General features: G+C 43.2%; 1 protein-coding gene across 4 annotated transcripts in view; it reads right to left on the bottom strand.

The window, feature by feature from the left end:
• Positions 1 to 19770, bottom strand: part of LOC106589412 (protein transport protein Sec24C) — a 36794-nt gene that overhangs the window by 8968 nt on the left and 8056 nt on the right. For 2 of the 4 annotated variants that reach the window (XM_014179376.2, XM_014179374.2), the window contains 10 exons: positions 18364 to 18506; positions 17957 to 18025; positions 10191 to 10430; positions 9853 to 9991; positions 9655 to 9770; positions 9284 to 9408; positions 8976 to 9167; positions 7431 to 7641; positions 6994 to 7164; positions 1857 to 1953 (listed from right to left, as the gene is read on the bottom strand). In XM_014179376.2, the coding sequence (XP_014034851.2) occupies positions 1857 to 1953; positions 6994 to 7164; positions 7431 to 7641; positions 8976 to 9167; positions 9284 to 9408; positions 9655 to 9770; positions 9853 to 9991; positions 10191 to 10430; positions 17957 to 18025; positions 18364 to 18506 (1503 nt within the window). The remainder of the gene's footprint in view (positions 1 to 1856; positions 1954 to 6993; positions 7165 to 7430; positions 7642 to 8975; positions 9168 to 9283; positions 9409 to 9654; positions 9771 to 9852; positions 9992 to 10190; positions 10431 to 17956; positions 18026 to 18363; positions 18507 to 19770) is intronic. The other 2 variants (XM_014179377.2, XM_014179375.2) reach the window with 1 other exon arrangement.

A 19770-nucleotide genomic window follows, 5' to 3' on the forward strand; every position in this document is an offset into this window, starting at 1 on the left:
ACTGTTTCTAACCAAATTATGAGACAGACAGACAAGACAGACAGGACAGACAACTATATTTTATTTGGGACGGCAAGCTAGATAAAATAAAAACTGGCCTATTAATATAATGAATATGAATTCAGAGGGCAGAAGTTATTAAATATTAAAGCATTAGACCTCTCACTAAAAGGTGTCAGTCATACGGAAGGTATACTTACACCCAACTGGTTCTCTAGCAGATTTGTAAGAATGTCTAACCCCTTGTTCAAGAATGGCCCTTTCCCCCCCCCCCCCCCTTTATTCAGATTACAACCTCTCACATTCAGTTATTTGAAAATGAAATAATCTCCAATATAGCTATTTTCAGTTTAGTCCATCAAATAATACATATATTATGGTTAAACTCAAAACATACTAATTGATAATAAAACTTTTTTTACAAAAAGGTATAATCTTTGTAAATGATATCATAAATAGGACTAGTGGAGTTATCACATGCAGCTAACACAAATAAATAGAAATGTCTGCTCCATCCAAAATTACTACCAACTAATTGCAGCATTACCGCAAAAATGGAAGGTGGAAAAAGTTAGGAACTTATGTCGGCTCTGCATTAAAGACCAAAATTGTTAAAAAATAAATAAAGTATACCAGTTTCATTTAAGGACAAAAAAAATTCAAAATTGGACAGCTGTGCCATATAGATCGCAAAATAGTTGGGAAGAGATTTGACGTACCAATTCCATGGCACATGGTTTATGAGCTGATACACAAAACACCAGATTCAAAAAACAGAATTTTTAAAATTAACTTATACAGAATTCTTGCAACCAACAGAATGTTATAGATATGGGGAATACAATCTGCCCAGCTCTGCAGATCTTGCTGCGAAGAGAACCCTTAAATCATTTGTTTTGGTACTGTCCATATGTAGCTTCTTTTTGGTCGCAGGTTCAAGAATGGCTGAAGAATTGCAACATTTATATGGAGCTAACTCTGTAAATAGCACTGCTGGGTGATTTGAAAAGTCATAGTCAATCGATCAATTATTACATTTTTACATTTTAGTCATTTAGCAGACGCTCTTATCCAGAGCGACTTACAGTAGTGAATGCATACATTTCATACAATTTCATACATTTATTTATTTTATTTTTTTCTGTGCTGGCCCCCCGTGGGAATCAAACCCACAACCCTGGTGTTGCAAACACCATGCTCTACCAACTGAGCTACAGGGAAGGCTTTATACTTCTCGCAAAAATGTTACTTTAAATTTCTTTTGTGAAACATCACAGTTTAAAAATATTTGGCAAATAGAAATCAAAACTGGATGGTGTTCAGAAATATATGGGAGGAGTTGAGTGGAGCTGAAGGGTGGGACTAAAAACAAGATAAATAAATGTAAATTGTACTGGGTCCGTAAAATGCATATAGGTTCAGAACTTTTATGAAACAGCACAGTAAAAAATATATTGCAAAAAATTGAAATGAAAACGAGATGTTCTTCAGCGATGGGAGGGGTTGAGGGTAGTTGAAGGATAAAAAAAAGATAACTATTACATTGTGTCCGTAAAACATATATAGTATGGATAAACTGGAAGTTGAAGCCTAGTTTATTGCAATTAGGGAGAAGGGTTGTTGGGTTAGGGGAACATAAAGGAAAACAAAGTGTGTGTACACACACACACACACACACACACACACACACACACAGTGCCTTCAGAAAGTATTCAGACCCCTTAACTTTTTCCACAGTTGTTAGGTTACAGCTGATCTAGCCCCCCCCTCCGAAAAAAAATATATTAGAAAAATTGTGAGTGTGTGAGACAGTGTGAGCGAGAGAGAGCAAGTGAGAGAGAGAGCAAGACACTTACCTGTGCTGGTTCGGACCCTCATGACAGCATCGAAGCCCATCGGCTTCTGAACGTCTCGCCGCAGATCATTCAGGAACCGCTCACGGTCCATCTCGGCCTGACAAACCACACAAACAGTGAGTGAAGGCAGGTAACAGGTGAAGGGTGGACGTGGTTACACCCAAACGAGCCCCGCCGCGTTGCGTGCACGAGAGTTGTAAAATAAAATGTATTCAAATGTTATTCAATCATTTCATCCACACCGCTCGTGCGCATCAACAACGTAGCCTTGTGGTAAAATAGAACTTGGTTCCATTTGAGACGCTTGACGCACTGCAAGTCCCACCTCTCCCATCTAATCATTGGTTTTCAGGAGCATACAAACCCACGTGGGTATTTGAAAGATGAACAAGGAGTGATTCAATCATAGATAACCTAGGGCTGCGGCGGTCACAAAATTTTGTCAGCCGGTTATTGTCTCGAAAATGACCGCCGATCTCATGGTAATTGACCATTAATTAACATATTTAGAATCTCCAGGCCTCCATGCACACAAGCCGCTGAGGCACGCCTTTGGAAATCTACATAAAAGTCCATCACAATAAATCCATGTATTTTAGGCACGTCTAAAAGAAACATGATGATATTTTTCCCTATTCCGGAGCGAGTGCACATATGAAGTGCCTATGTTGACCATAAAAGTGATCATTTGAAACAGGTACTATATGCTAGATTGAGTTGTTAATGATACAAACTAGAGGAAACCGATTTCAAGTTCATAACAAATCGGTAAATCTGCCTTTTTGGACACCGATTATGGCCGATTACATTGCAATCCACGAGGAAATTGCGTGGCAGACTGAGCACCTGTTACGCGAGTGCAGCATCAAAAGGACCTTGTGGCTGCAAGGAGCCAAGGTAAGTTGCCTGCTAGCATTAAACTTATCTTATAAAAAACAATCAATCTTCACATAATCACTAGTTAACTACACATGGTTGATGATATTACTAGGTTAACTAGCTTGTCCTGCGTTGCATATAATCAATGTGGTGCCTGTTAATTTATCATTGAGTCACAGCCTACTTCAACTTCGCCAAACGGGTGATGAATTAACAAAAAGTGCATTCGCGGAAAAAGCACAATCGTACCTAATCATAAACATCAACGCCTTTCTTAAAATCAATACACAGAAGTAAATATTTTTTTAAACCTGCATATTTAGTTTAAAAAAATTCATGTTAGCAGACAATATTAACTAAGGAAATTGTGTCACTTCTCTTGCGTTCAGTGCAAGCAGAGTCAGGGTATATGGAACAGTTTGGGCCACCTGGCTAGTTGCAAACTGAACTAATTTGCCAGAATTTTACATAATTATGACATAACATTGCACGACCTTCAATGTAACAGCAATATTTTGACAATATTTTGAGCATTGCCACCCGCTCGATAAAATACGTAACAGATTCGTATTTCACTGAAAGAATAAACGTTTTGTTTTCGAAATGATAGTTTCCGGATTTGGCCATATTAATGATCAAAGGCTCGTATTTCTGTGTTTATTATATTATAATTAAGTCTATGATTTGATACTTGATAGAGCAGTCTGACTGAGCGGTGGTAGGCGGCAGCAGGCTCGTAAGCATTCATTCAAGCATTAATGCGTTTGCCAGCAGCTCTTAGCAATGCTTGCTTCACAGTGCTGTTTATGACTTCAAGCCTATCAACTCCTGAAATTAGGCTGGCAATACTAAATTGCCTATTAGAACATCCAATAGTCAAAGGTATATAAAATATAAATGGTAGAGAGAGAAATAGTCGACGCGTCATAATTCCTATAATAACTACAACCTAAAACTTCTTATATTGAAGAACTGGTAATATTGAACCACCAGCTTTCATATGTTCAGAGCAAGGAACTTAAACGTTAGCCTTTTTACATGGCACATTGCACTTTCACTTTCTCCTCCAACACTGTTTTTGCATTATTTGCATTAATAATGAGCATGTTTCATTATTTATGAGACTAAATAGATTTTATTTATGTAAGTTAAAATAAGTGTTCATTCAGTATTGTTGTAATTGTCATTTATTACAAATATATATATAAATAAAAAACGGTATCGGCTTTTTTCGGTCCTCCAATAATCGGTATCGGCGCTGAAAAATCATAATCGGTCGACCTCTACAAACCTTAGAATGTCTTAGAAACCAAAACATAAATACTGTATGGGCTGCATGCTGCAACAATAGGCTATTGACAAATAAGCTTGCGCTCGGTTCCTTGACTCGGACCGCAAACGCTGTTCTCTCAAGTGATCATATTTTTCACCCAACAGACTATTCTCAAACGTAATCTTGTCTTTACTAATATGTAACATTTGTTTCAATTTAGAAAAGCCAAATGATCAAAATGGGCAGGAACGGGGCAGGGGAAAAAATACATGTCATCTGTATGCACTGGAATAGCAAATGGAGGCTGCTTTCACACAGTTGGGTACTCTGGTTTTATAGCGGAGCAGCTGAGAAATAAATAGAGTAGCAGCTGGGATCCTCTTTTAGTAGCAACCACCAAAACTCTGCTTTCACACAGGATTGCATATAGAAATGTCTGGGCTTATAAGAAAACGTATTTCAGTTCACGCATCGACCACTGAGGAGCCTGCAGCCTCTCGCTGCGTGACAGGTGATATACCGCACAAAATATGTATGGCATATGTATGGCAAGGGCTCTCCAACCATGTTCTTGAAGACATCCAGTGCTTAAAATTTGGGAAAGCAACTGAAATTTGTTCAGAAGCATCAATAGTAACAGGTTTTCACAACGAAACATAAATAAACTGCTGACAGGCCCTCTCTCTGCACGCTCAAGAAAGGAATGAAGGAAAGAGGAGATGGAAACGAACGGAGGTGAGATTCTGTATAGCTGAAGTTAGTCCGCCTATTAATTATGAAAACATAAAAATGCCCTATTACTAGGCTATTCAAAATCGAATTATTGTAGGCTAACTCTGTAAGCCGCCCTGCACAATCAATGACCCAACAGCATCGCCTAGGCCTACGTTCTCTCCCAGACTCATGGATAGAAAGTTTGGAGTGTAGCATGAGGTAACCAGTCCATCCAGTATGCATAATAATAGTCAGATTTCTAGAATTTGTTTAATTTGAGTATAGGCTAGACCAATTTGTTTTACATGTTTTTCCACCATGTGTAATATACAGTAGGCCATTAGGCAATGGACATATACATTGCATTCAGAAAGTATTCAGACCACTTTTTACAGCCTTACTCTAAAATGGACTAAATACTTTCTAAAACTTGATTGGAACAATTTAAAAACATCAAGGATGATCAATGGAAACAGGATGCACCTGAGCTCAATTTCAAGTCTCATAGCAAAGGGTCTGAAAACGTACGTAAATAAGGTATATTCTTTTTTATAACTTGGTAAAAAGATCTAAAAAACGTTTTTTTTTGCTTTGTCATTATGGGGTATTGTGTGTAGATTGATGAGAATTATTATTTTATTTTTTAATCCATTTAAGAATAAGGCTGTAACGTAACAAAATGTGGGAAAAGGGGTCTGAATACTTTCCGAACGCACTGTATTGCATAACGGCACGATCATTATTTTAATGAAGACAAAAAGCATGTGGGCTTGGGCTCATATAGGCCTAAAGCTCTGATATGCATACGGTTCTAAATGCAACGTCTTGAATGCTTTGAATTAATCGTCACCTTAGAAAGCGTTGTCCATTTAGTTGCGTTTGACCTTGAAACATCCACAACGACCATGTTGCTCGCTCAGTTTCAACCTGTTGTTGAACTATTTTCTTCAATTTGATAATCACAGTCAGGTCAAAAAAATTTTTTTTTGCCTAACTGCATTTTAAAATCATGATACTGTTTTGATAATTGTTCGATGTGATTTTCAATAGCATTTGCATTGATGTCAGAGTGGTTAGAGGGACAATAGAGCCCTGAGTACCAGTCCATTAGCTGGTCGTTATCAAGATGGGTACTACCAACACATCCAGAGTGCATAAGAGGAGATGACCGTGATTTTACAGGTAACATGATTTTAATTATATATTTTTGGGGGGATATCACAATTTAAAAAAAATATTTTACCCCTTTTTCTCCCCAATTTTGTGATATCCAATTGGTAGTTACAGAGGAGAAGGTCGAGAGCCATGCGTCCTCTGAAACACGACCCTGCCAAGCCGCACTGCTCATTGACACACTGCTCACTAAACCTGGAGGAAGAAAAAAAATATATAAAAAATAAATAAAAATTAAATAAAAAAAAATAAAAATCAGCCACACCAACGTGTTGGAGGAAACACCGTACACCTGGCGACCGAAATCCCAGTGCATGTGGCCAGCCCGGCACGAGGAGTCGCTAGAGAGCGATGGGACAAGGACATCCCGGCCAGCCAAACCCTCCCCTAACCTGGACGACGCTGGGCCAGTTGTGTGCCGCCTCGTGAGTCTCCCGGTCACGGGAGACTCCAACCCGGGTCTGTAATGAAGCCTCAAGCACTGCGAGGCCCAGTCACGTGGAAATTTGACTGTGGTCATGACTGCCGGTGTGGCGGTAACACTGTCACCACAACAGCCCTACAGACAACTAACTAAAAACTAACCAGGTTTCACCTTTTATCTGTGGATTAACACTAGAAGCTCAGAGAGCATCACTGAGGTTAAGAATTACTGTAATTTTCAAAGTCATGTCTCCTCCATGCTTGACTTGTCCTAAATAAGTTGATTCAACACAGTCGTTGCTAGAATTTCAATAACACAGATGTGTTCTAAGCAGTTTTAGGAGGACATAGCCATTTACCCCCCTGCCTGCCCTTCACCCCGATAGTTGGCTGCCATCTGTCAATGGTCCACTGAAACTAAACGGAAACTATATCGAAACTAATTTCACACACAGGCCTATAATAGATGTAGCCTAAAGATGAGATTAAATTGACAATCTGATGCGTGACATTATCTTCAATTGCCTTGTTAAAACCTCTTAAGGATCCACCCCTTTTTTCCCCCCAACTTTCACCTAAAATGACCCAACTAACGGTCTGTAGCTCAGGACCTGAAGCAAGGATGTGCATATTCTTGGTACCATCCATCAATCAAGAGAGAGGTGTGTCTCTCACCTGGAAGTAGGTGTATTTGTAGACGGAACCCCCGGTGGAGACGGGCACCACGCCAAGCGTTGCCACGTCGACGTACTGGTTGGGAAACAGGAAGAGGTCTACACAGCAGCCCTGTGCTACACACTCCTTAGAGAGGTTACTATAGAAACCAGACTGGGGCTGGAACAGAGACTGGAGAGAGAGAGAGGGAGAGAGAGAGAGAGAGAGAGAGAGAGAGAGACGCATAGACAGAGTCAATGACCCAACCAATAGCAGATTGAACACTTTCTCCAGAATTAGGGTTCTTTGTGTTCTGTGTCTAATTGCAACACTATCTGCCACACAGTTGCCATATCAGTTTATCTTGTCCTTGTTAGTGTGTGTGTGTGTGTGTGTGTGTGTGTGTGTGTGTGAGAGAGAATACATGTGTATGAGTGTATCAGTGTGTTTGCGTGTACCTTCTCCTTGTCTGTTCCCACTAGTTTCTTGTCCTCTCTATTCTTCAGTTTCCCAGGAGCCTCAGCGATGGGCAGAGTGGAGTGGAACACAAACAGCTTCCCAGCACAGTCTGCAGCCTTCAGTGCCTCCAGTCCTGCCTGAATGACTGGTCCAAACACCGTCTCAGTCTCCCTGGTGTCTGCAAACATCTCTGGAATCTGGTCTAGCAAACTGACACACACACACACACACACACACACACAACTTAAACCAGTTGCGAAGTCTGGACAGATGAGACGTCTGCTTTAATACATGTGATGGATATAAATGTTAATGGGTGAATAGCAGGGCTCCAGACAGTGACCTGTTGCTTGGCTGTGTGATTAAATAAAAATGTGATACATCTCAATCTTGCTGTTTTTTGGGGAGGCTTAAGCCATGATTTGGTCAGACAGTAAAGTGCATTATCCTGATGATTCATCTAATGAAAGTTCATGCCCTGCGGTTGCCCCTCCCGACTCGTTTCGCTGACGCTGTGACGAGCGAACCACTCTCACTGCCTTTCGCGGGAGAGAGATTGTATAACATTTCAAAATCCAATTGCAGAGTAAAAACACAGCTATCCTGTATATCGCTGAAGACAGGAGGTTCTGAGCTTTATGTAGGTACCACTTTCTCAACTTTGACTATGGCGCTAAATAGCAACTATTTTACAACCCTGATATTTGATATGGCTTTGGGATCGGCCATTGCATTTGCACAGGTTTCTGGTAGTAGGCTACAACTGCAGTTTTTTATTTTAGGACATTGCATTTTGCTGTTAGATTAACACATGCCTACTAGCAGTGTGTTTTATACTTTGAGTTAGCGATCTAGAAAATGTGTTTTGAGTTTCCACTTAGGCGGTGAATTAGCCCCCCCCAAAAGTAACCAATGATATTAGTGCACATAAAGATGTAGGCAAACGAATCTCTATTGAACCTATTTTAACAGTAAAATATAACAGTAGCCTAACTGTCAACCCGAAATTCATGACAACCACTGGATTAGGATGCGCATAAAAATATTTTGAATCACAAGATGTTCGAAGAAACAACTTATTTCTTAAAATACCATCTCAGTTGTTGATTACAGTCCTTAATAAAACACTGAATTATAAGATCTTTATAAGATGATTCAGGTAATGGAATAAGTTAGTATTCAGTTAAGAGTAATGTACACAATGCTTAGCATATTTAGATATGTTTTCCCTTTACGTAATACACATGATTTCCAGTGTTCTATTTGAGACGATCATTTGTGTACAGGTTTGTGGCCACTTAGACATTAAACTGAATGTTATGATTGTTGTCATATCTGTTGATAGTGATTGACTACAGACCGGAGGTACAAGGACCGGGGACACAATCTTATTGTGTTCTGTGACACTCTGTGATTCTGTAGCAACTGATATTGTGACTTCCTACCGTTCCACAGAACATTGGTGCTGTGAGATCAGATCACGGGCTGGTGCCACGACAGGAACCTTAGTCTGGAGGCCTGGTGTAGATGTATGTGTTGCGTACCTCTCGATGACCATCCGGCTGTCGTTGACGCTGACCAGGAAGCCGTCGAGCAGAGGGAGGAACATGTCACTGACGTCACTGACCACCATCATCTGGGGCTGGGCCAGGCTGGACTTGACGTTGTAGAAGTGTAACACCTTGTTGTAGGTCACAAAACCCACACGCACCACCGAGTCTGCCTCTGGATTCTCCCTGGAGGGTGAGTGGGGGGAGAGAGCAAATGTCATTAATTAGCTAGTGGGTGTGTGTTTACATGGGTGAATAGTGTGTGTGTGTGTGTGTGTGTGTGTGTGTGTGTGTGTGTGTACCTGGGCAGGTAGTCCAGTAGAGTCTTGAGCTCCTGACAGACGATGTTAACCATGCCGCTCTTCACGGCGTTGTAAGACACATCGATGAAGAAGATGAACGACGGGGGCTGGGGGAGCTTATTGTTCTGAGAGAGAGAGAGAAAGGGAGGAGAGAGCGAGAGAGAGAGAGAGAGCAAGAAAGAGAGAAGTATTTAGACGAGACAGTTGGCACGTTACATAACGGCACAGCTTTTCTTTGGTCGAGAATCTCTACTATGTGCCAAACCTGGTCATTGTGACGACAGACAGAATCGGGCTCTTCATGAAAATCTCCTGGTCCAAAATAGCGCAACGCTACGGGCCTCCAGTCTTCTCTAAAAGTAGACACCTACCTTACAGTAGTCGACGGTGGCCACAAACTCGTAGCTGCCCTGAGAGAGCTCTGGCCGATCGTAGCAGTCCACCCTCTTCCCTGTGTGGTCCAGATGCTGGAAGTAGTGGGGAGGCACTATGGAGAGAGAAAGGTGTGTTATAAAAAAAAAAAAAAACATTGACGCCAGACACACACAATATCACCCGCGCACACGTACCCTCTGTGACGCAGCTGCAGAAGCCACACTGGAAGCGGCGTCCGCCCTCGATGAACTGCATGTAGGGACACATGTAGGCCTTACAGCGGTTACAGCGGATAGGACCGCCGTCCCCATGGTCCACAATGTACGGAGGGGTCTGAGAGGCAGAGAGGGGATCTGTTAAACATCTCGTACCGTAGTTCAAACCCAGAAACGGCAGAGGCCTCAAATTCTTGCGAAAAATGAACACATACAAGAGAGAGAGCGAGCAAGAGGTCAGAGAGTGTTTTGAGAGGAGGAGAACAGACCAGAGGAGATAAGGGGTGTGTGTGTGTGTGTGCGCGCGTCTCTCTCACCTCGTCGGGGGGCAGCATGGCCAGGGGTTTGATTACAGCGGCCAAGGGGACTTGGGACTGTTTGGCCATGTCGGCGGTGCAGGGCATGTTGTAGGCTGTACAGCGGATGAACCGCGGGCTGGCATTGCCCTGGTCTTTCACCTGGAAGTTGGTGGTGACCAGGGGTGGAGCCTGACCTTTGACCCCAGTGGTGAACGGCTCACTGCTCTTGTTGACCCGGTCATCCTCAATCACCTGAATCTGAGGTAGAAAGAGAAAGCGAGTTTTACAGACACACTAATGTTAATTTGCCAGAGGGTGGAGTATAAAAGACATGCAGGGGAAGAATCTATCCACCACACACAAACCTATTCTCCTGCAGGAGAGTAAAAAAAAAAAAAAAAAAGATCTCCCAAAGAGAACAGAGAAGATGAACCAAAAACCAGTGATGCCATTCTATAATAGAAACACAATGACACAGCAACACTACTAGGGAGGGCTTAATATGCAAATGTAGCATGATTGTGAACCCAAAAAATGCAAGGAATTTGGGCTAATTACAGGGTGCTAGGAATAGTGGGCAAATTTCAGAAAGCAAGGAATTATGGGTGAGTTGTGTGAGAGACACTGCAGGCTGGCATGCGAGGAGGAAGAGAAGAGGTTGGGGGGGGGGGAACACACATAGAAACATTGGTAGGCTCCAGAGGGTCTGGGTTCAAAGGTTAGGGTGTAGCAGTTAGAGAGAAGTGACACACAGGAGATTGCTGGGCTGGAGATAGGGTGTAGAGGGTGTAGACAGGGTAGTGCTGAGCTGTGTGCTTTTTGAGGTTGTTTCATTTAAAAAAATACAAATCACAGTTTTCAGTTTCAGTTCCCCCTCAAAAATAATGCATTATGTGGGTTCAATGCTGTAACAGCATAGCATAAAACAATTGATGGTAAAACAACTTATTAGGCTCCAACAAAATCACTTATTCACATTACTTTCCTTAAATAAAATATTTTGGTTGTGTACAGTGCATTCGGAAAGTATTCAGACCTCTTCCCTTTTGTTACATTAAAGCGTTACAGGTTGACATTTCTGCAAATGTATACAAAAGTCTAACAGAAATACCTTACATAAGTATTCAGAGCCTTTGCTATGAGACTTAAAATTGAGCTCACATGCATCCTGTTTCTATTGATAATCCTTGAGATGTTTCTACAACTTGATTTGGAAAGGCACACACCTGTCTATATAAAGGTCCCACATTTGACAGTGCATGTCAGAGCAAAAACCAAGCCAGGTTGAAGGAATTGGCCGGAGAGTTCCCGAGACAGGATTGTGTCGAGGCACAGATCTGGGGTAAGGGTACCAAAACATTTCTGCAGCATTGAAGGTCCCCAAGAACACAGTGGCCTCCATCATTCTTAAATGGAAGACGTTCGGAACTCTTCCTAGAGGGCCTTGGTCAGGGAGGTGATCAAGAACCCGATGGTCACTGACAGAGCTCCAGAGTTCCCATCTCCACAGAGGAGAACCTTCCAGAAGGACGGCCATCTCTGCAGCACTCCACCAAATCAGGCCTTTATGGTACAGTGGCCAGACGGAAGCCACTCCTCAGTAAAAGGCACATGGCAGCCTGCTTGGACTTTGCCAAAAGGCACCTAAAGGACTCTCAGACCATGAGAAACAAGATTTTCTGGTCTGATGACACCGAGACTGAACTCTTTGGCCTGAATGCCAAGATTCACATCTGGAGGAAACCTGGCACCATTCCTTAGGTGAAGCATGGTGGTGGCAGAATCATGCTGTGGGGATGTTTTTCAGCGGCAGGGACTGAGAGACAGGATCGAGGGAAAGATGAACGGAGCAAAGTACAGAGATCCTTGATGAACCTGCTCCAGAGCGCTCAGGACCTCAGACTGGGGCAAAGGTTCACTTTCCAACAGGGCAACGACACTAAACACACAGTCAAGACAAAGCAGGAGTGGCTTTGCGACAAGTCTCTGAATGTCCTTGAGTGGCCCAGCCAGAGCCCAGCCTTGAATCCAACCAAACATCTCTGGAGAGACCTGAAAATAGCTGTGCAGCGATGCTCCCCATATCCAACCTGAGAGCTTGAGAGGATCTGCAGAGAAGAATTAGAGAAACTCCCCAGATACAGGTGTGCCAAGCTTGTAGCGTCATACCCAAGAAGACTCAAGGCTCTAATCGCTGCCAAAGGTGCTTCAACAAAGTACGGCGTAAAAAGTCTGAATAGTTATGCAAATGTAATATTCCACTTCATTTTATACATTTTCAAAAAAAGTCTAAAAATGTGTTTTTGCTTTGTCATTATGGGGTATAGTGCGTAGAATGATGAGGGGGGGAAAAAAAACAATTTAATCCATTTTAGAATATAAGGCCTTATCGTAACAGAATGTGGAAAAAGTCAAGAAGGTCTGAATACTTTCCGAATGCACTGTAAATTACACATTTGTTTTTAGTATGATGACTATTTCATGAAACTCCAATGAGAGCAGACTGCCCATTACATTTATCACTTATTAATAAGCATTTTTTTTCTCACATTACTTTATTCAACGGGGGATTACCTTTCACTTTATTTGAAGACTAACTAGCTCATTCCAAGTCATCATATCATCTGTGCTCAGGTAGTAGCAGCCAGCCATCTACACTACATTACCAAAAGTATGTGGACACCTGCTTGCCGTACATCTCAATCTAAAATCATGGGCATTAATATGGAGTCCCCCCTTGCTGCTATAACAGCCTCCACTCTTCTGGGAAGGCTTTCCACTAGATGTTGGACCATTACTGCGGGGACTTGCGTCCATTCAGCCACAAGAGCATTAGTGAGGTCGGGTACTAATGTTTGGCGATTAGGTCTGGCTCGCAGTCGGCATTCCAATTCAAAGGTGTTCGATGGGGTTGAGGTCAGGGCTCGGAGCAGGCCAGTCAAGTTCTTCCACACCGTTCGACAAAACATTTCTGTATGTACCTCGCTTTGTACATGGGCAGTGTCATGCTGAACCAGGAAAGGGCCTTCCCCAAACTGCTGCCACTAAGTTGGAAGTACAAAATCGTCTAGAACAGGGGTGTCAAACTCAAATACCCAGTGGGCCAAAATGTAAAACCTGAACAAAGTCGCGGGCCAACATTGAACAAATTAACCTTTTAATATGGACCCAAACAAGTTTTGCTTTAACATTGAATATGGAACAAGCATCGCTTATTACCATACAATATATAATTTAATAGTGGAGACATGCAAAATCGAATTTCAAATGAAAAAAACACAATGGCATTCATTTATTAAATAAATAAAATTTAAATAAAAATCGTATGCCTCTTTTCTATTTGCAGCCTTCTGATTTAAATACCAAAATAAACTTTTTCCACTGGCTAATAATTTTACAAATAAAATGATAATAAATCAACCATTCAAGCCCATGCCTTGTAGCAAGAAAAAGTGCAAAGAAAACGTTAATTATTGCACACTGATCTAATCTGATGTGCCCAAGCCAGATACCTGGCATCTCTTCTTGGATGCTAGTTCATCAATGTCTGGGCTCAGGCTCTGAGCTGAAGAAATCCTCAGTATCGAGTGAAGGTGTTCATCAGTCAGACGTCTCCTGTGAGTTGTTTTGGTCATCTTCATCGAGGAGAAAAGTTGCTCGCATAGATAAGTGCTGCCGAACATGGAGAGCATCTGAGCAGCTCGGGTGCGGAGCTGAGGCATTGTGTCAGGGATGAACCGTGGAAACTGTGCGGCGCCCACAGCATCATACTTTGACTTCAGCGTGTCGTTGCACTGGAGTTCAATCAGCTCCATTTGGATGTTGGTTGGTGCATTTTCCACATCAACTGCGAAGGGATTACTAAGCAGTTCAAACCTACATTTCTGGACATCGAAGTCGGCAAATCGCCGGCTAAACTCAGCGGCGAGAACACTGAGTTTTTCAGCAAACTGTGCGCATGGGAACACAGCGGTAGAGATCTGCGCTTTTATGGTTTGGCAGCAGGGAAAATGGCAAGGGTTTCTTTGCAGCATCTGATTCTCCCACAGGCACAGTTTAGTTTTAAAGGCCCTCACTGCAGCGTACATGTCTGTGATGATGCGCCCCCGCCCCTGAAGCTGCAGGTTCAGCGCATCGAGATGGCTCGAGATGTCACAGAGAAAGGCCAGCTCACACAGAAACTTTTGCTCCCGGCGCTCTGCTGTATCCTTCCCTTTGGTTTCCAGGAATTGACATATTTCCTCACGCAGCTCGAAACATCTGTTCAGTACTTTTCCTCTGCTTAGCCATCTCACCTCTGTGTGATACGGCACGTCTGCGTATTCCGAACCACACTCCTCTAGAAAAAATTTAAACTGGCGGTGATTCAGACCTTTGGCTCTTATAAAGTTAACTACCTGTGTTACTGTGGTCATAACATGTTCCATCTTTAGGGCTTTGGCACACAGTGATTCCTGATGTATGATGCAGTGGTAAACAGTTAGCTCACCTGCACAGTTCTCTTCCCGCATCTTCTCCCGAACCATGTCCACCAGTCCACTCTTTTTACCGCACATCGCTGGCGCACCATCTGTCGTTAATCCAACGAGTTTATCCCACGGCAGCTTTATTTCAGTTACACATTTGGAAACCTCCTCAAAGATTTCCTTTCCTGTGGTTGCGCCATGCATTGATTTGAATCCCAATAGCTCCTCCGTAACACACAGATTTGAGTCCACTCCACGGATGAAGACTGACAGCTGAGCAGTATCAGATGCGTCGCAGCTCTCATCCACAGCGAGGGAGAACGCAACGAAATCTTTTCCCTTTTCCATCAGCTGGTCATACAGATTGGTGGCAAGATCACATGTGCGATCAGCTACTGTGTTCCTGCTCAGGCTCACGTTTGAAAATGCTTGCTTTTTCTCTGGGCATAAGAGGTCACAAACTTTCATCATGCACTTTTTCACGAACTCTCCCTCATTAAAGGGCCGGGCTGATTTTGCGATCTCTGCTGCCACGATATAACTAGCCTTTACAGCAGCCTCACTTTGTGATGTGGCTTTTTTTTAACATATTCTGTTGTGAAACCAAACTTCTTTTCATCTCCTCTACTTTCTGGCTCCTTTGAGTCATGTCCAGGTCCTTGTATTTGTCATGGTGTTTCGTTTCATAGTGTCGTCTAATGTTGTACTCCTTACTTACAGCCACGTTGACTCCACAAACAAGACAAACAGGTTTGTCTTTTACATATGTAAACAGATATTCTGCCTCCCACTTGTCCAGAAAGCTCCTGTTTTCTGCCTTTCTTTTCGCCATTTTTGGGAAGGGATAGCGCGCTGACAGTTGTAGCGTCTATGTTGCTATGACTACTGTCACAGAGGAGAGGGCGTTTCTGGGTCCTGTCCTGATTGGCACGCGAAAACAACAGCAGAGCATTATGGGATTCGTAGTATTAGCGGTGAATGCGCTGTATAACACCGGCGGGCCAGCTCTAGTAGTAATTTGGTATTGTCTCGCGAGACAAATATATTTACCCCGCGGGCCAAAGTTTGACACCCATGGTCTAGAATGTCATTGTATGCTGTAGCGATAAGATTTCCCTTCACTGGAACTAAGGGGCCTTGCCCAAGCCATGAAAAAGAGCCCCAGACCATTATTCCTCCTCCACCAAACTTTACAGTTGGCACTATGCATTGAGGCAGGTAGCACTCTCCTGGCATGTGAAAAAACCCAGATTCGTCAGTCGGATTGCCAGATGGTGAAATGTGATTCATTACTCCAGAGAAGGCGGTTCCGCTGCTCCAGAGTCCAACGGCAGCGAGCTTTACACCACTCCAGCCGACGCATGGCATTGCGCATGGTGATCTTAAGCTTGTGTACGGCTGCTCGGCCATGGAAACCCATTTTATGAAGCTCCCTACTAACAGTTATTGTGCTGACGTTGCTTCCAGAGGCAGTTTGGAACTCGGTAATCAGTGTTGCACCCAAGGACAGGGCATTTTTACACGCTACGTGCTTCAGCACTTGGCGGTCCCGTTCTGTGAGCTTGTGTGGCCTACCACTTCGTGGCTGAGCCATTGTTGCTCCTAAACGTTTCCACTTCACAATAACATGACTTAAAGTTGACCTGGGGCAGCTTACTTGTGTATATACAGTACCAGTCAAATGTATGGACACACCTACTCATTCAAGGGTTTCCCTTTATTTTTTACATTGTAGAATAGTGAAATCATAAAACAAATATGAAATAACACTTGGAATCATGTAGTAACCAAAAAAAAGTGTTAAACAAATTAAAATATATTTTATATTTCAGATTCTTCAAAGTAGCTACCCTTTGCCAAGAGTGTCAAGCCGTCATCAAGACATTCTCTGAACCAGCTTCATGAGGTAGTCACCTGGAATGCATTTCAATTAACAGGTGTGCCTTGTTAAAAGTACATTTGTGGAATTTCTTTCCTTCTTAATGCATTTGAGGCAATCAGTTGTGTTGTGACAAAATAGCCCTATTTGGTAAAACACCAAGTCCATATTGTGGCAAGAATAGCTCAAATAAGCAAAGAGAAACGACAGTCCATCATTACTTTAAGACATGAAGGTCAGTCAATTCGGAAAATTTCAAAAACTTTGAAAGTTTCTTCAAGTGCAGTCGCAAAAACCATCAAGCGCTATGATGAAACTGGCTCTCATGAGAACAGCCACAGGAAAGGAATACCCAGAGTTACCTCTGCTGCAGAGGATAAGTTCATAAGAGTTACCAGCCTCAGAAAATGCAGCCCAAATAAATGCTTCAGAGTTCAAGTAACAGATACATCTCAACATCAACTGTTCAGAGGAGACTGCGTGAATCAGGCCTTCCTTCATGGTCGAATTGCTGCAAAGAATCCACTACTAAAGGACACCAATAAGAAGAAGACACTTGCTTGGGCAAAGAAACACAAGCAATAGACATTAGACCGGTGGAAATCTGTCCTTTGGTCTGATGAGTCCAAATTTGAGATTTTTGGTTCCAGCTGCTGTGTCTTTGTGAGACGCATAGTAGGTTAACAGATGATCTCCACATGGGTGGTTCCCACCGTGAAGCATGGAGGAGGAGGTGTGATGGTGCTTTGCTAGTGACACTGTCAGTGATTTATTTAGAATTCAAGACACACATAACCAGCATGGCTACCACAGCATTCTGCAGCGATACGCCATCCCATCTGGTTGGCGCGTAGTGGGACTATCATTTGTTTTTTTAACAGGACAGGCTGTGTAAGGGCTATTTGACCAAGAAGGCGAGTGCTGTGTCAGATGACCTGGTCGCCACAATCACCTGACCTCAACCCAATTGAGACGGTTTGGGATGAGTTGGACAGCATAGTGAATCTTTTTAAGACCGCTAAATAAGAACCATCAATCAATTAGATGCATTGTCGGGTAGAGATACCTAAGCAACTGCTCTCTATCCCTCGTGTCCATCGCTCTTCCTCTCCCTGTCTTTCTGCTGGACCCACAGGCTTGCCTGGGGCAAGAACCAATGAGAACAGGCAGCTGGAGGCACATTGGATTCTGGTCATTGTAGTTAATTACGTTTTCTGCGCTTAACTATGATGAGTTGGACAACATGAAATCTTTATAGAGATATTGCACATTGAGCTCAGAAAAAAATATAAAACAAATGGAATTCAAATAATTGAACCAATGTCAGTCAATTAGTTATTTAAAAAACGTAAATAAACAAATTTCAGTTAATCGCTCAGCACTAAGGATAATGGGTTAAGGGGAAGGGCATAGGGGGTTAGGAGGTAGACAGGACTTACTGGGCTGGGGATAGCGTCTGGGTCTATTCTATGTCTCGATTTCTGCACAGCCGGCAGCTCAGACGCTTGCTTTACATTCACAACAGAGATTTGTCCAGCAAATTATCAAATCAAACAAAACCAAAAGAAAACAGGGGACAGAGAGAAGAGGATGTAAATAACTCAGTAGCAGGATTATTAGCTCCCTGACTGATTCTGTGATTATTGGTTATAGATTAGTCAGTCATCAGAGAGAAGGCAAGCAGATCATCTGTGTTTGATGCACATGCTCAACAGACTGGGTTAAACTGTTAGACTGCGTGCACACACACAACATACAGTCCAATACCTAACATCATTATCACCAATACACTATCACAAGACAAAGTGAGCACGTGTTACCATGATGGGTTGTGTGTGTGCCTTACCGGGCTGGGGATGGAATCAGGGTCCAGTCTCTTCTGTGCAGGGGGAGCTGGTGCAGGGGCAGGGCCTGCTCCGTAGTTCTGTTGCCCGGGATACTGCGGGCCTGCATAGCCGGGCTGGGGCCCTCTAGGCTGCCCAAACGCACCTGAGGAGGAAAGTATTGATCAATTAGAAACTCTACAGGGTGGGCTTACTTACGTTCATTAGCTGGCAGATGTGACGTCCCAGACACCCTGGACCCACTCTCTAATTCGCATACCGTCCCAACAGAGCCACAGATGATATTGCACTCCACACTGCCCTCACCCACATAGACAAAAGGAATACCTACGTAAATGCTGTTCATTGACTACAGCTCAGCGTTCAACACCATAGTCCCCTCCAAACTCATCACTAAGCTCAGGACCCTGGGACTTAACACCTCCCTCTGCAACTGGATCCTGGACTTCCTGACGGGCCGCCCCCCAGGAGGCAAGGGTAGGCAACAACACATCCGCCACGCTGACCATCATCACTGGGGCTCCTCAGGGGTGTGTGCTTAGGCCCCTCCTGTGCGCCTGGTTCACCAACGACTGCATGGTTCACCAACGCGCACGGCTCCAACACCATCATTAAGTTTGCTGATGATAACGGTTGTAGGACTGATTGATCACCGACGACGATAAGGCACCATATAAGAAACAAAGACCTGGCAGTGTGGTGCCACGACAACAACCTCTCCCTCAACGTCAGCAAGACAAAGAAGCTGATCGTGGACTACATGAAACAGAGCACACCCCCACCCACATCGATGGGGCAGTAGTGGAGCGGGTCGAGAGCTTCAAGTTCCTCAGTGTCAACATAACTAAGGAACTAACATGGTCCACACACACAGTTGTGAAGAGGGCACAACAGCACCTCTTCACCCTCAGAAGGCTGAAAACATTTGGCATGGGTCATCAGATCCTCAAAACATTCTACAGCTGCACCATTGAGAGCATCTCGAAGGGCTGCGTCACCACTTGGTCCAGCAACTGCAAGGCACCCGAACGCAAGGCGCTACAGGGGGTGGTGAGTAAGGCCCAGACCATCACTGGGGCCAAGCTAACTGCCATCCAGGACCTCTATACCAGGCGTTGTCAGAGGAAGGCCCAAACGTTTGGCCCGCGGGTGGTTTATTTGGCTCCCCAATTTTGTGCAAAAATAATAAATATTTATTCATTTTATTATTGTTGAACAAAGACTAAAAACACCAGGAAATCAGCTCCAAGTGATTTGAATTTAAGAAATCCGTTCAAGTATTCCCACGCATAATAGAGAGATGTGATTGTATACAAATGTAAGAAAGGTTTAATATGATTATGATTTAGGGAACATATCCGTTTGGGCTACTTGCGGTCAATTTGCAGTCTACAAATGATTTGTAATTA

The sequence above is a fragment of the Salmo salar genome, chromosome ssa28 (assembly GCF_905237065.1).
Source record: "Salmo salar chromosome ssa28, Ssal_v3.1, whole genome shotgun sequence".
NCBI classification, from domain to species: Eukaryota; Metazoa; Chordata; class Actinopteri; order Salmoniformes; family Salmonidae; genus Salmo; species Salmo salar.